Source organism: Geotrypetes seraphini, chromosome 3, assembly GCF_902459505.1.
Source record: "Geotrypetes seraphini chromosome 3, aGeoSer1.1, whole genome shotgun sequence".
Taxonomy (NCBI): domain Eukaryota; kingdom Metazoa; phylum Chordata; class Amphibia; order Gymnophiona; family Dermophiidae; genus Geotrypetes; species Geotrypetes seraphini.
In genome coordinates, this window is record NC_047086.1 from 406,912,377 (window position 1) to 406,926,855 (window position 14,479).

Sequence of the window (14,479 nt, forward strand, 5' to 3'; positions counted from 1 at the left end):
GTACATTCCAATTTAGCAGGAACTTTTCCAACTTTGTCTTGAATCCTTGGAGGTGTTTTCCCCTATGACAGACTCCAGAAGAGTGTTCCAGTTTTCTACCACTCTCTGGGTGAAGAAGAACTTACTCAAGTTTGTATGTCTACTTCTTTGCCTATGGATTCTGATCTGCACTATCAATATTCCAGAGAGGCTTCACTTTCTTTCTCTGCCATGAGGGGTACTTCGAGGGGGCTCTCGATCACCTTCACCTCAACAGGGCCATCCCTCTTTTGATCCGGTGTCCTTTTCAAAATTTCTATGCTAAATGAGTAAAGACCTCAACATCACTTTGGAGTCTGATTCAAAATACTCTAAGGAGTACTTGGAAGAACTGGGTATGCCTAATCCTCCTAGGGATTCCTTAAAATTACCCATGAATGGCATTCTTTCTCAAACTTTTAAAAGAAACCTTGATACACCATATTCCATTCCTGCTGTGCCAGCAAAAATGGAGTCTCGATATAGGATGGTCCACTTCAAAAAGAACTAATCCGGCCAAGGTTTATGCCACAGTCCCACCTGGCCGAGAGGGCAGGACCATGGACAAGTTTGACGTTCGGCTGTATCAAAATTCTATGATGACAAATAGGATTTTAAACTACAATTTTGTCTTTACATCATACCTCAAGCATTGGGTCAAAGCTGTGCTTACTTTCTTCAAGTATCTTCTAGAACATCGCCTGCCAGAGTTCCAGCATATGCATTCCACTTTTGGTCAACTTCGCATGCAAATGGTTCAGGCTGCATATGATGCTTTTGAGATGTCCTCCAGGGTCCCTGTGTTCTCAGTGGTGATGCGCCGTCTAGCCTGGCTCTGCACCATAGATATGGATCCAAATCTGCAGGATTGACTGGCTAACATCCTATGTCAAGGGAATGAGCTGTTTGATGACTCGATTGAGGCAGCTACAAAATGCTTATCTGAGCATGAGAAATCATTTGCTTCTATAGTTTGGCCAAAACCGAAGCCTTCCACTGCTAAGAGTTACAGACCTTCTCCATCTTATCAGAGGCTTTATCCTCAGAAGGCCTCCTTAAGAAACAGCAGCAGAAATAAAACAAACAGCGTAAGCCTCAGATTCCTGCTGCGCCCAAGTCTACTCAGCCTTTTTGACCATCTAAAAAAGAGCATAACTTCAATCAGTCTACCTCTGTCCTCTCCTCTTCCCATAAGGGGTCATCTCCATCATTTTTATCAACGATGGGAACTGATTACATCCAACCTCTGGGTCCTGTAGTAATCAGGGAAGGTTACTCTCTTCACTTCCTTCAGGTTCCACCAAATCTCCCCCCAAGAGAGTATCCTTCCAATCTGTCACAGACCACCATTCTTCTTCAGGAAGCTCAAGCTCTGCTTCGTCTCTGTGCCATCGAGGAAGTTCTTCTGGAACAGCAGAGCACGGAGTTTTATTCCCGTTACTTCCTTGTCCTGAAGAAGACGGGCGATCTACGACCTATCTTGGATCTCAGAGCTCTCAACAAATTTCTTGTCAGAGAAAAGTTTTGGATGCTGTCCCTATCATCCTTGTATCCCCTTCTGGATCACAATGATTGGTTATGCGCTCTGGATCTCAAAGAGGCTTACACTCACATTTCCATTCATCCAGCCTTCCGCAAGTTCCTCAGATTTCGAGTGGGAAATCATCATTTTCAACACAGAGTGCTGCCTTATGGCCTGGCATCATCTCCCAGAGTTTTCACCAAGTGCCTAGTAGTGGTGGCAGCAGCTCTGTGCAGCCATGGTCTCCAGGTTTTCCCGTACTTGGACGACTGGCTCATCAAAGATTCAACATCTCAGGGGGTTATTGTAGCACCCAACGGGCTATTTGGTTCCTCCAACATTTGGGATTTGATATAAACTTTCCACAATCCAAGCTACAATCCTCTCAAAACCTACAGTTCATTGGAGCGGTACTGGATACTGTGCAACTCAGAGCATTCCTTCCTCAACAGCGTCAGGATAGTCTCATGCAACTTTGTCTCAAAGTATCATCCCTCACTTCACTCTCAGCGAGACACATGATTGTTCTCCTAAGTCACATGGCCTCACGTGACTCCTTTTGCCAGACTTCACCTCAGAATTCCTCAGTGGGCCCAGGCTTCCTATCCACTCTCTCAGTACATTACAATGACTCCTTCGTTGAGACAGTCTCTCCACTGGTGGATGCTCTCTTCCAATCTCTCCAGAGGTTTACTGTTTCAAATGCCTCCTCTTCAGAAGGTCCTCACGACAGATTCCTTGACCTATGCTTGGGGGACTCATCTCGATGGTCTCCGTACTCAAGGGCATTGGTCCAGCACAGATCGTCGGAGCCACATAAATCTGTTTGAATTCAGAGCGATTTTCAATGCTCTCAAAGTTTTCAACATCTTCTTCACGATCAAGTAGTCCTCATTCGTACAGACAATCAAGTAGCCATGTACTATGTCAACAAGCAGGGAGGAACAGGATCCCTCCCTCTTTGCCAGGAAGCTCAGAAAGTTTGGAATTGGGCAATTCTTCACAATGTCTTTCTGAAAGCAGTCTACATTCAAGAAGAGAAAAACTTTCTGGCGGACAAATTGAGTCGTTCTACAACCTCACGAATGGACGCTCAATTCATCACCTCTCCATCACATTTTTTCTCAGTGGAGAACTCCTCAGATAGATCTCTTTGCATCTCCCCACAACAACAAGTTGCCTCAGTTTTGCTTCAGGAACTACTCTCCTAAACGCCTGGAGGCAGATGCTTTTCTTCTGGAATGGATTGTCAAATTCCTGTATGCGTTTCCTCCATTCCCTCTCATTCTGAAGACACTCGTCAAACTCAAACATGAACATGCCACCATGATTCTCATAGCTCCTCGGTGGCCCAAACTACCTTGGTTCTCCCTTCTACTTCAATTCAGCAGCAGGGAGCTACTACTTCTACCAGTTTTTCCGTCTCTGCTTACACAGAGTCGGCATCCCAATCTGCAGTCTCTGCACCTGACAGCTTGGTACCTTTCAACATAACTGCCAATCTACAGTTCTCTCAATCTGTCAAGGACATTTTAGAGGCTTTCAGGAAGCCTACCACTAGGCAATGTTACAATCAGAAATGGACTAGGTTTTCTGCTTGGTGCGCTCTTCATCACAAGGAGCCTCAGTCTTCCTCCTTGTCTTCAGTTCAGTTCATTTATCTCAATTAGGCCTCAAATCAACATCCATTAGAGTCCATCTCAGTGCAATTGTGGCTTTTCACCAGCTGTTGGAGGGGAAACCTTTATCATAGAAACATAGAAATAGACGGCAGATAAGGGCCCACGGCCCATCTAGTCTGCCCACCTTAATGTCCCTCCCCTACCTTTGCCCTGTGAATAGATCCCATGTGCCGATCCCATTTGGCCTTAAAATCAGGCACGCTGCTGGCCTCAATCACCTGTAGTGGAAGACTATTCCAGCGATCAACCACTCTTTCAGTGAAAAAGAATTTCCTGGTGTCACCTCGTAGTTTCACGCCCCTGATTTTCAACGGATGCCCTCTTGTTGTCGTGGGACCCTTGAAAAAGAAGATATCTTCCTCCGCCTCGATGCGGCCCGTAAGATACTTGAACGTCTCGATCATGTCTCCCCTCTCTCTGCGCTCCTCGAGCGAGTATAGCTGTAATTTGTCAAGCCGTTTTTCGTATGGTAGATCCTTGAGTCCCGAGACCATCCGGGTGGCCATTCTTTGCACCGACTCCAGTCTCAGCACATCCTTGCGATAATGCGGCCTCCAGAATTGCACACAGTATTCCAGGTGGGGCCTCACCATGGATCTATACAATGGCATAATGACTTCCGCCTTACGACTGACGAAACCCCTTCGTATGCAGCCCATGATTTGTCTTGCCTTGGACGAAGCCTGCTCCACTTGATTGGCAGACTTCATGTCCTCACTGACGATTACCCCCAAGTCTCATTCTGCTACCGTTTTTGCTAGGATCTCGCCATTAAGGGTATAAGACTTGCATGGATTCTGGCTGCCCAGGTGCATAACTTTGCATTTTTTGGCATTGAAGTTGAGTTGCCATGTCCTAGACCATCGCTCCAGTAGGAGTAGGTCGTGCATCATGTTGTCGGGCACTGAATCTTCGTCTGTTGTGCATTTGCCCACTACATTACTCAGTTTGGCGTCATCGGCAAATAATGTTATTTTACCTCGAAGCCCTTCTGCCAAGTCTCTTATAAAGATGTTGAATAGGATTGGGCCCAAGACTGAGCCCTGTGGTACTCCACTAATCACCTCCGTCATTTCGGAGGGGGTGCCGTTCACCACCACCCTTTGGAGCCTACCTCCAAGCCAGCTCCCAACCCATTTCGTCAATGTGTTACCTAATCCTATAGAACTCATCTTGCTCAGTAACCTGCGGTGTGGTACGCTATCGAATGCTTTGCTAAAGTCCAGGTACACGATGTCCAGGGACTCCCCTATATCCAGCTTCCCCGTTACCCAGTCAAAGAAGCTGATCAGGTTGGATTGGCATGATCTCCCCTTAGAAAATCCATGTTGTCGGGGAACCCGTAGATTCTCCTCATCCAGGATCTTATCTAATTGGTGTTTGATTAGAGTTTCCATTAGTTTGCTCACTATCGATGTTAGACTCACTGGTCTGTAGTTTGCTGTCTCCATCTTTGAGCCTTTCTTGTGGAGTGGAATGACGTTAGCTGTCCTCCAGTCCAACGGGACGCTGCCTGTACTAAGGGAGAGGTTGAAGAGCGCGGACAGTGGCTCCGCCAAGACATCACTCAGCTCCCTAAGCACCCTGGGGTGCAGGTTGTCCGGCCCCATTGCTTTGTTAACCTTGAGCTTTGACAGCTCACCGTAGACACTGCTGGGCGTAAACTCAAAGTTACTAAACGGGTCAACTGAGCCAACCCTTGTCTGTAGCTGAGGGCCGAGCCCTGGCGCTTCTCGGGTAAAGACTGAGCAGAAGTATTCATTTAATAGTTAGGCTTTTTCCGAATCCTTTTCCACATAGTCTCCGTCTGGTTTCCTAAGACGTACAATCCCGCCTGAGTTTTTTCTTCTATCACTGATATACCTGAAGAAGGATTTATCTCCCTTCTGGATGTTCTTTGCTAGAGACTCCTCCATGAGGAATTTAGCCTCCCTGACTGCTGTTTTGACGGCTTTTGATTTGGCCAGGTAGTCTGCTCTAGAGTCCTGCTTCCCTGATTGTTTGTAAGAGATGAATGCTTTTTTCTTCTCCTTGATCAGGTCTGAGATCTCCGCAGTAAACCACTGTGGCTTATTGTTCCTTTGCCGTTTACTTACTGATTTTACATAGCGGTTTGTTGCTTCTTGTATGGTTGCTTTCAAAGTCGACCACATGTCTTCCACGTTATCGGTTTCTTCTTGGCTTTGTAGCGCCTGGTGAACGAAGTCTCCCATTTCTTTGAAATTTGTGTCCTTGAATTTGAGGACTTTGGTTAGTGTAGTAGATTTAGTGAAACCTTTCCTGATATTGAACCATACCATGTTGTGGTCACTGGAGGCAAATGTGTCGCCCACCGAGACCTCTGTGACACTTTCTCCATTGGTAAGTATCAGGTCCAGTATTGCCTGATCCCTTGTCGGTTCCAACACCAGTTGCCTGAGGCTTGCTCCTTTCATAGAGTTTAATAGCCTCCTGCTGCTGCCAGAAGCAGAGGTAAGTGTAACCCAATCCACATCAGGCATGTTGAAGTCACCTAGCAATACTGTGTCCCCACGCAAGGTGATATTTTCTATATCTTCGATTATTTCCATATCCAGGTCATCCTGTTGTCTTGGGAGTCTGTAAATTACGCCAAGATACAAGCATTTGTCCTTCCCTCTGGCCAAATTAACCCAAAGGGATTCCCCAGTATACTGGACATCTGAGATTCTCGTGACCTTAATGTCATCTTTAGTATATAATGCTACACCCCCTCCCTTCCTACCCTCTCTGTCCCGTCGAAGCAAGTTGTAACCCGGTATGACCATGTCCCACCCGTGGGAGTCTGTGAGCCAGATTTCGGATATCGCCACCACATCCAGGTCGGCATTCCTTATTTCTGTTTCCAATTCCAGGATCTTGTTTCCTAAACTGTGTGCGTTGACATACATAGCCCTCCATGTTATATTTTTGTTATGTCTCAGTGGGGATATTCCTGTTTGAGCTATTTGAACACCTTTAGCATTGTTTGTGTTATTTGTGCTTTCCTGAGGCTCAGAACCACAATGTGTACTCCCCATATACCCAGAACTACAGTGTGTACTCCCCCTAGACCCGGAATTACAATGTGACCCATAAATATGATGTGACCCTACTCCCAACTCAAAAGTGTGTGCACTCACCCCTGACCCAGAATTTCGGTGTCTACTTTCCTCAGCCTCATAAATGTATTGGCATTTTAGTTCGCCTGGTATGTTGTTTGTGCCTGTACCCTCCCCCGACTTACCTAGTTTAAAGCCCTGTGGAGTAGGCGGGCTAGGCGGTGTCCAAGGACATTCTTCCCTCTTCTGGTTAGGTGTAGCCCGTCGTGTCCCTGTAGTCCTTGCAATGCTTCTCCATGGTGCAGAAACCCGAAGTTCATCTCCTTGCACCATCCTCGCAGCCAGTCGTTCGCCCTTTGTATTCGATCCTCTCTGGCTCTGCCCTTGCCCCTCACTGGGAGAATCGAGGAGAAGACTACCTGCGCATCCATCCTCCTCAGCTTCTCCCCCAGGGCCCTGAAGTCTTCAGGTATGCTGTCCGGGCTGCTCCTTGCGGTGTCGTTGGTTCCGAAGTGGATTAGAACCATGGGGAAGTGGTCTCGGGGCTTGATGAGTCTGTCAATGCAAGCATCCCATCCTGTGGCTTCCAGATTTATGAAAGGATTTTTCAATGTCAAACCACCTCCAGTGGTTTGGGATCTCAATATTGTTCTTGCAAAGTTGATGAAGCCTCCATTTGAACCAATGTCTTTGGCTCATCTCATATATCTCACTTGGAAAGTGCTCTCGCGTCTGCTCGCAGAGTCAGTGAGCTACAAGCTTTGGTAGCAGACCCACCTTTCACAGTATTCCATCACGACAAGGTGGTCCTCCGTACTCATCCTAAATTTCTTCCAAAAGTTGTTTCAGAAATTTCATCTCAATCAATCCATTGTACTTCCAGTGTTTTTTCCAAAGCCTCATTCTCACCCAGGAGAAACAACTCTTCATACTCTGGACTGCAAGAGTGCTTTGGCTTTATATTTACAAAGGACTAAGCCGCAGAGATCTTCTCAACTTTTTGTCTCCTTCAATCCAAACAAGTTGGGACATCCAATTTCCAAGAGAACCATCTCCAACTGGTTGGCTGCTTGCATCTCTTTCTACTATGCTCAGGCTGGACTGCATCTAGAGGGTCGAATCACAGCCCATAAAGTTAGAGCATGGTGGCATCTGTAGCTTTCCTCAGATCCACTCCTATTGAGGAAATCTGCAAAGCTGCCACTTGGTCCTCGGTTCATACCTTCACTTCTCATTATTGTATGGATTCTTTTTCTAGACGTGATGGCCATTTTGGCTAGGCAGTATTACAAAATTTATTCTCCTGAATTGCCAACACTCCCACCATCCCATTCTGGTTAGCTTGGAGGTCACCCATATGTGAGAATACCTGCCTGCTTGTCCTGGGATAAAGCACAGTTACTTACCGTAACAGGTGTTATCCCGGGACAGCAGGCAGATATTCTCACCACCCACCCACCTTCCCTGGTTGGCTTCTTAGCTAGCTATCTGAACTGAGGAGACGTGCGCCATACGTTGGGCGGGAAGGCACTCACGCATGCGTGGTGCGGCAGTCGCAAACGTTCTGAAAGTTCTTCAAGCGAGTCTGCTTGTGAAGCTGTCCGCGTCGGGGCTCCGTGGTTGACGTCACCCATATGTGAGAATATCTGCCTGCTGTCCCTGGATAACACCTGTTACAGTAAGTAACTGTGCTTTTTGAGTCAGTACATCATGCTCGATTTCTGGCCCTGTTCTAATCTAGGCTAAAAGCCCACCTTTTGAAGCTGCTTTTAACTCTTAACCTCTTATTCACCTGGTTATTATCCATGTTTGTTAATCATTCCCACAATAAATAACTCCCTGATCCTTTATTTGTCCATCTTGAGGAAATTGTAATCTCTGTCTCATTCATGTTTAATGTAAAGCATTGCATGTGTCTGGTAGATGCCTAATTTTAGGCTGTGGAGGTCAGCATTAATCATTTTGATTGCCATTAACATCTGCACTTTGTAATTAGATATACTGTATATTTATTGACAAGTAATTAGTTTTCTGTTGCCCGTTATCCTCTGTAGGAGCCAGAACCATTGGATTTGATGAATTTCAGCTCGGCTGCAGCACTGTCAGAGCTGGGACCAGAGAACCTCAAGCTGGAACTGATGTCACGGGGACTGAAATGTGGGGGCACATTAGAGGAGCGTGCAGCCCGGCTGTTTTCTGTCAGAGGCCTGTCCAAAGAGCAGATCAGCCCAGCACTATTTGCCAAACCTTCAAAAGGCACAAAGAAATAAAAGTGACCAACTGTCAATTATCTTTATGGGTCATACTTTGACAAAAGCATTTCAAGATTATACTGTGGAGCCAGTAAAGGTTTCAGCTCTAAACAGCTGTTTTAACATGACAGAAAATGGAGAGGCTTTTTTTTTTTTTTCTTTCTTTTAAGCAGAATATTTCCCTTTTCTTGTCAGTTTGCTTACACATATGTCTTTCCTTCTACCGGCCAAGCCCTAGACAGGATTTCTCAGTAGGGTAGAGGGTATGAGATGCTCCGGTTTCAGTTGTAGACTAGCTGTTAGCTATTGAATCTAATCCATAAACTAAAGGCAGCCTAGGTCTGTTAGAACAATAATCTGATGTGACCCTCAAGGAGAAATGCGAAGGTGCCAGAACAGGGCTCCTACTGCCCGAATCAAAGGCAGGATTTGAACTGCCACGTCAACATTTTCAGTAGTTTTCTAACTTCCTAAGGGACACTGAATTAGGAAGAAATAACCCCCTTCATTTTTAATTCAAGGTTCATGCTATGAAACCCATTGTCATGTAGAGGTCGAGAGAAAAGAAGAAATCAAATCATCAAGCTAGTTCTAAAACTAGCAGTCGGACCTAGTGGTCCTTTTTAATATATACACCATAGATTTCTAAAGTTGTGATTTCTAATATGAAGACTGATTCTATTACATTACATTGATGTCTTCTGTCCCGCCAATACCTTTCAGTTCTAGGCGGTTGCACTGAAAAATATATAAAATCTCTTTTCAATGTTTCAATTTAACGGATATCACCCCCTCTCCCCAATTCGTCTGTTTAACTGAGGGTTGACTGGATGAAGTTCCTAATAAACTTGTCTGTGCAGGATCGATCTATACGAATCTGTATTGCGTTCTTCGCAAGGCCCTCACGGTAAGATAGACATGCTCTGTAGGTCTTAAGAATGGCCATCCTGTGACAGACCGAAGGTCCATCAAGCCCAGTATCCTGTTTCCAACGGTGGCCAACCCACGCCCCAAGCACCTAAGTAGTACCAACAGATTTTATGCTGCTGATCCTATGATTAAGCAGTGGATTTCCTCAAGCCATTTTAATAATGGCCTATGGACAGGCAATGAAGTTACAGGGAAATACTTTTAAAACCAATAGGAGGAAATTTTTTTTCACTCGGAGAATAGTTAAGCTCTGGAACGCGTTGCCAGAGGATGTGGTAAGAGTGGATAGTGTAGCTGGTTTTAAGAAAGGTTTGGACAAGTTCCTGGAGGTAAAGTCCATAGTCTGCTGTTGAGAAAGACATGGGGGAAGCCACTGCTTGCCCTGGATCGATATCATGGAATATTGCTCCTCCTTGGGTTTTCGCCAGATACTAGTGACCTGGATTGGCTACCGTGAGAACGGTCTACTGGGCTAGATGGACCATTGGTCTGACCCAGTAAGACTATTCTTATGTTCTAGAGTAGAGCTGCAACTTGCCCAGTCTTTCCTCGTATGAGAGACCCTTGAGTCCGGAGACCATCCTAGTGGCCATTCGCTGGACTGACTCAGCTCGAAGTACATCTTTACGGTAATGTGGCCACCAGAATTGCACACAGTACTCCAGATGAGGTCTCACCATGGTTCTGTACAGTGGCATTATGACTTCAGGTTTACGGCTGACGAAGCTTCTATTGATACATCCCATCATCCACCTTGCCTTGGATGAGGCCTTCTCTACTTGTTTGGCAGCCTTCAGGTCGTAGCTAGTGTTTCTCCATTCAAGGTGTATGTTCTGCATGGATTTCTGCTGCCGAGATGCATCACCTTACACTTCTTTGCGTTGAAGCCAGGCTGCCATGTTGAGGACCAGTTTTCCAACTTGATCAGATCCTGCACCATACCATCCGTGAGATCGCTTTCACCTACTATATTACACAGTTTGGCGTCGTCTGCAAACAGCGCTACTTTTCCCTGAAGCCCTCGGGTCAAGTCCCTTATGAATATGTTAAAAAGGGATGGTCCCAGGACTGAGCCCTGCGGCACTCCGCTAGTCACCTCCGATGTCTTAGAGAGGGTGCCATTGACCACCACCCTCTGAAGTCTTCCACTCAGCCAATCATTGACCCATGCCATTAGTTTCTCACCTAACCCCATCGATTTCATCTTGTTTAATAGTCTACAGTGTGGGACACTGTCGAACGCTTTACTGAAATCCAAGTACACTATGTCCAGAGACTCTCCCGAGTCTAGCTTTCCTGTAACCCAGTCAAAGAAGCTGATAAGATTGGATTGGCATGACCTGCCCCTAGTGAATCCATGTTGACAGGGATCCCTCAGATTCCCCTCATCCAATATCGTGTCTAATTTCCCTTTAAGTAGAGTTTCCATGAGTTTACACACTATTGATGTGAGACTTACTGGTCTGTAATTCGCAGCCTCCGCTCTGCAACCCTTTTTGTGCAGAGGAACAACATTGGCAGTTTTCCAGTCCAGGGGGACTCTCCCCGTACTTAGAGAGAGATTGAAGAGCATGGCTAACGGTTCCGCCAAAACATCGCATAGCTCTCTGAGCACTCTTGGGTGCAGATTGTCCGGTCCCATGGCTTTGTTCACCTTGAGTCTTGACAGTTCTTTGTAAACATCAGCTGGTGTGAACTCAAACTTCTGAAATGGGTCATCCATGCTTTGCTTTGCATCCAGCCGAGGCCCGTGCCTTGGTGCTTCGCAGGTAAAGACTGAACAGAAGTAATCATTCAGTAGTTTGGCTTTATCGGAGTCAGTTTCCACATAATTCCCATCTGGCGTTCTAAGGCGTACTATCCCGTTTGTGTTCTTTTTCCTGTCGCTAATGTATCTGAAGAAGGATTTGTCCCCTTTCTTGATGTTCTTCGCTAGAGTTTCTTCCATACGAAGTTTGGCCTCTCTGACTGCTGTTTTGACCGCTGCAGACTTTGTCCTGTATTCAATGTTTGCTTCTTTTTCCCCGGTGCGTTTGTATGAGAGAAATGCTCTTTTCTTCTCCTTGACGAGGTATGATACCTCATCTGTGAACCATTGGGGTTTCCTTTTTCTTTGTTGTTTGGTTACCGATTTTATGTAGCGGATAGTTGCCTCATGAAGGGTCGATTTCAAGGTTGACCACATAGCTTCCACATTATCAGTTACTTCTTGAACCTGCAGCGTCTGGTAGACGAAATCTCCCATGCGTGCGAAGTCAGTTGCCCTGAAATTGAGTACCCTTGTTTTTGTTTGTGATCTAGGGAAGCCTTTCTTAAGGTTAAACCATACCATGTTATGATCACTGGTGGCTAGCGTCTCTCCCACCGAGACGTCCGAGACGCTTTCCCCATTCATAAGTACCAGGTCCAGGATGGCCTGGGCCCTAGTGGGTTCTGCTACCATTTGTCTGAGCCGTACTCCCTTCATGGACGTTAATATCCTCCTGCTATCACAAGTTGTCGCTGATAGTGTGTTCCAGTCTACATCAGGCATGTTGAAGTCTCCTAATAGAACAGCCTCCCCCCCGTAAGGTGATATTCTCAATGTCTTCAATTAATTCTGCGTCCTTTTCCTCCGATTGTCTCGGAGGTCTGTATACCACACCAAGGTACAGCCATTTTTCTCCACCTCTGGCCAAGTTTACCCAGATGGATTCCCCAGTATACTTGACATCTGTGATCCTGGTTGTCTTAATGTTCTCTTTGATATAAAGTGCTACCCCACCACCTAACTTACCCTCTCTATCTTGTCTAATCAGGTTGTATCCTGGTATGGTTATATCCCACCCATGAGAGTCTGTGAACCATGTTTCAGATATTGCTACTATGTCTATGTCTGCATTAACTATTTCTGTTTCTAGTTCTAGAAATTTATTCCCTAGGCTGTGTGCGTTAACATACATAGCTCTCCACTCTTTCTGTTTGCTAAGCTCCTGTTGTGAGCCCATTTGAGTCAAATTGTCTCCTAGCAATTTGTTTGCAGTAAAGGTACTTACCTCAGACCTAGAAGCGTAATGTTGGTTTGCTACATCAGGATTGTTACTTACTGCTCCGACTTACATATAATGCTACGCCTTCACCAATTTGATCCAATAGTTTGTACCCCAGTATGACAGTGTCCCATTGGTTATCTTCCTTCCATCAGGTCTCGGAGATGCCTGTTATATCCATCTTTTCATTTAGTGCAATATATTTTAACTCCCCCCATCTCGTTGCTTAGGTTTCTGGCATTTGCTTACAGACATTTCAAACAATGTTTATCATATTTAGGATTGCTTAGCAGTTTGCCCGGATCATTTGCAATCTTTAAAATCAGCCTGCTCTGTATTTAAGGAAACCTGGTCTCCCATGGCCTATAGTGCAATCTTGGTATTGGGATGCTCTGTCTTCCCGTTTATGATACCTTGTTCTGAGCCACTGTCAGCCTTTCCCTAGTTGTTCTATAGTTGGTTACTATTGATGTGTGTAAGTGTCCCCCCTAAATCAGCTGTGTTGTATTTTTTTGTTACTTCAATAAAATAAGTTGTTTTAAAAAAAGAAAGCAGTGTACAAAATTGAAGGGAGTCCTAGGCATAAGACCAAAGGAAGACTCTGTCAATAGGCAAGTTTTTTGTTAGAGACTCAGGCTAGTATTAGTGAATTGGCAGCTGTTGTTGAATTCTGGAGGTGGCAGCCAGGGATAACATGACACTGTGCCCCCTTGCCAAGTGCAGCCTCTAGGTATCCCAGGAGCCGCAAAGACCGGCAGTGATGAAAGAAAGCTCTCAGAAAGCACAGACCCATTTTCACTATTTCAGATTTATTTAGTGTTTAAAATTGTTTATTTAAAGCTTTTACACCACTAACTAATGACTATGCAGTCAATTCAGAGGTAGGTCTTGTCATACAGATCTGATCAATTTCTTTGACTGGGTGACCAGAGAATTAGATAGAGGGAGTTCAGTAGATGTGGTGTGTAATAAATAAACGGAGTGCAGTGACAGGCTGGGTCGGGAACTGGTTAAGTGGAAGACGACAAAGTGAATGGAGATCGTTCTGAGGAAAGGGATGTACCAGTGGTGTGCCTCAAGGTTCTGTTCTTGGGCCTGTTCTTTTTTCACATTTTTATAAACGATATTGCTGAAGGGTTGTCGGGTAAGATTTGCCTCTTTGTGGATTAAATCAAAATCTGCAATAGCGTACACATGCTGGATGGTGTGAATAATATGAAGAAACTTGAAGAATGGTCTTAAATTTGGCAGCTAAAATTTAATGCTAAGAAATGCAAGGTCATGCATTGGAGCTGCAAAAACCCAAGGGAAGGGTACAGTTTAGGGGATGAAGAATTTATGTGCACGACAGAAGAGCGGGACTTGGGTGTGATTGTATGTGATGATCTTAAGGTGGCCAAACAGGTTGAAAAGGTGATGGTGAAAGCTAGAAGGATGTCAGGGTGCATAGGGAGAGGTATGGCCAGTAGGAAAAAGGAGGTATTGATGCCCCTGTATAAGACTCTAGTGAGACCTCATTTAGGATATTGTGTACAATTCTGGAGGCAGCACCTTCAAAAAGATATAAAAAGGATGGAGTCGTCCAGAGGAAGGCTACTAAAATGGTGTGTGGTCTTTATCATAAGGCGTATGGGGACAGACTTAAAGATCTCAATATGTATATTTTGGAGGAAAGGCGGGAGAGGGGAGATATGATAGAGATGTTTAAATCACAAAAAATGCTACAAGCCAGAGATGAGCTTGCCTGGAGAGATATCAATTAATACAAAAGTGGAGACAAAGCCTCAAATATCACATATACGGACAGCAGTCCAAAAGGACTTCAAGCTGCCACACTGCTTGTCATTGGCATGGACACCCAATTTAAAACTTTATCTTAAAACGGGCAACCACCACCCACCACTGTGCACGGATGGAAAAAGGAAAAGTTTAACCTAGCTGAAGTAGAAGAATGGTGGCACTGTCCAGGAAGAACACAAGCTTAACT

At 45.3% G+C, this 14,479-nt stretch overlaps 1 protein-coding gene across 1 annotated transcript in view; it reads left to right on the top strand.

The window, feature by feature from the left end:
* Positions 1 to 8,571, top strand: part of SDE2 (SDE2 telomere maintenance homolog) — a 63,685-nt gene extending 55,114 nt beyond the window's left edge. The window contains exon 7 of the mRNA XM_033939242.1: positions 8,336 to 8,571. Within this exon, the coding sequence (XP_033795133.1) occupies positions 8,336 to 8,551 (216 nt within the window). The 3' untranslated portion in view covers positions 8,552 to 8,571. The remainder of the gene's footprint in view (positions 1 to 8,335) is intronic.
* The last annotated feature ends 5,908 nt before the right edge of the window (positions 8,572 to 14,479 follow it).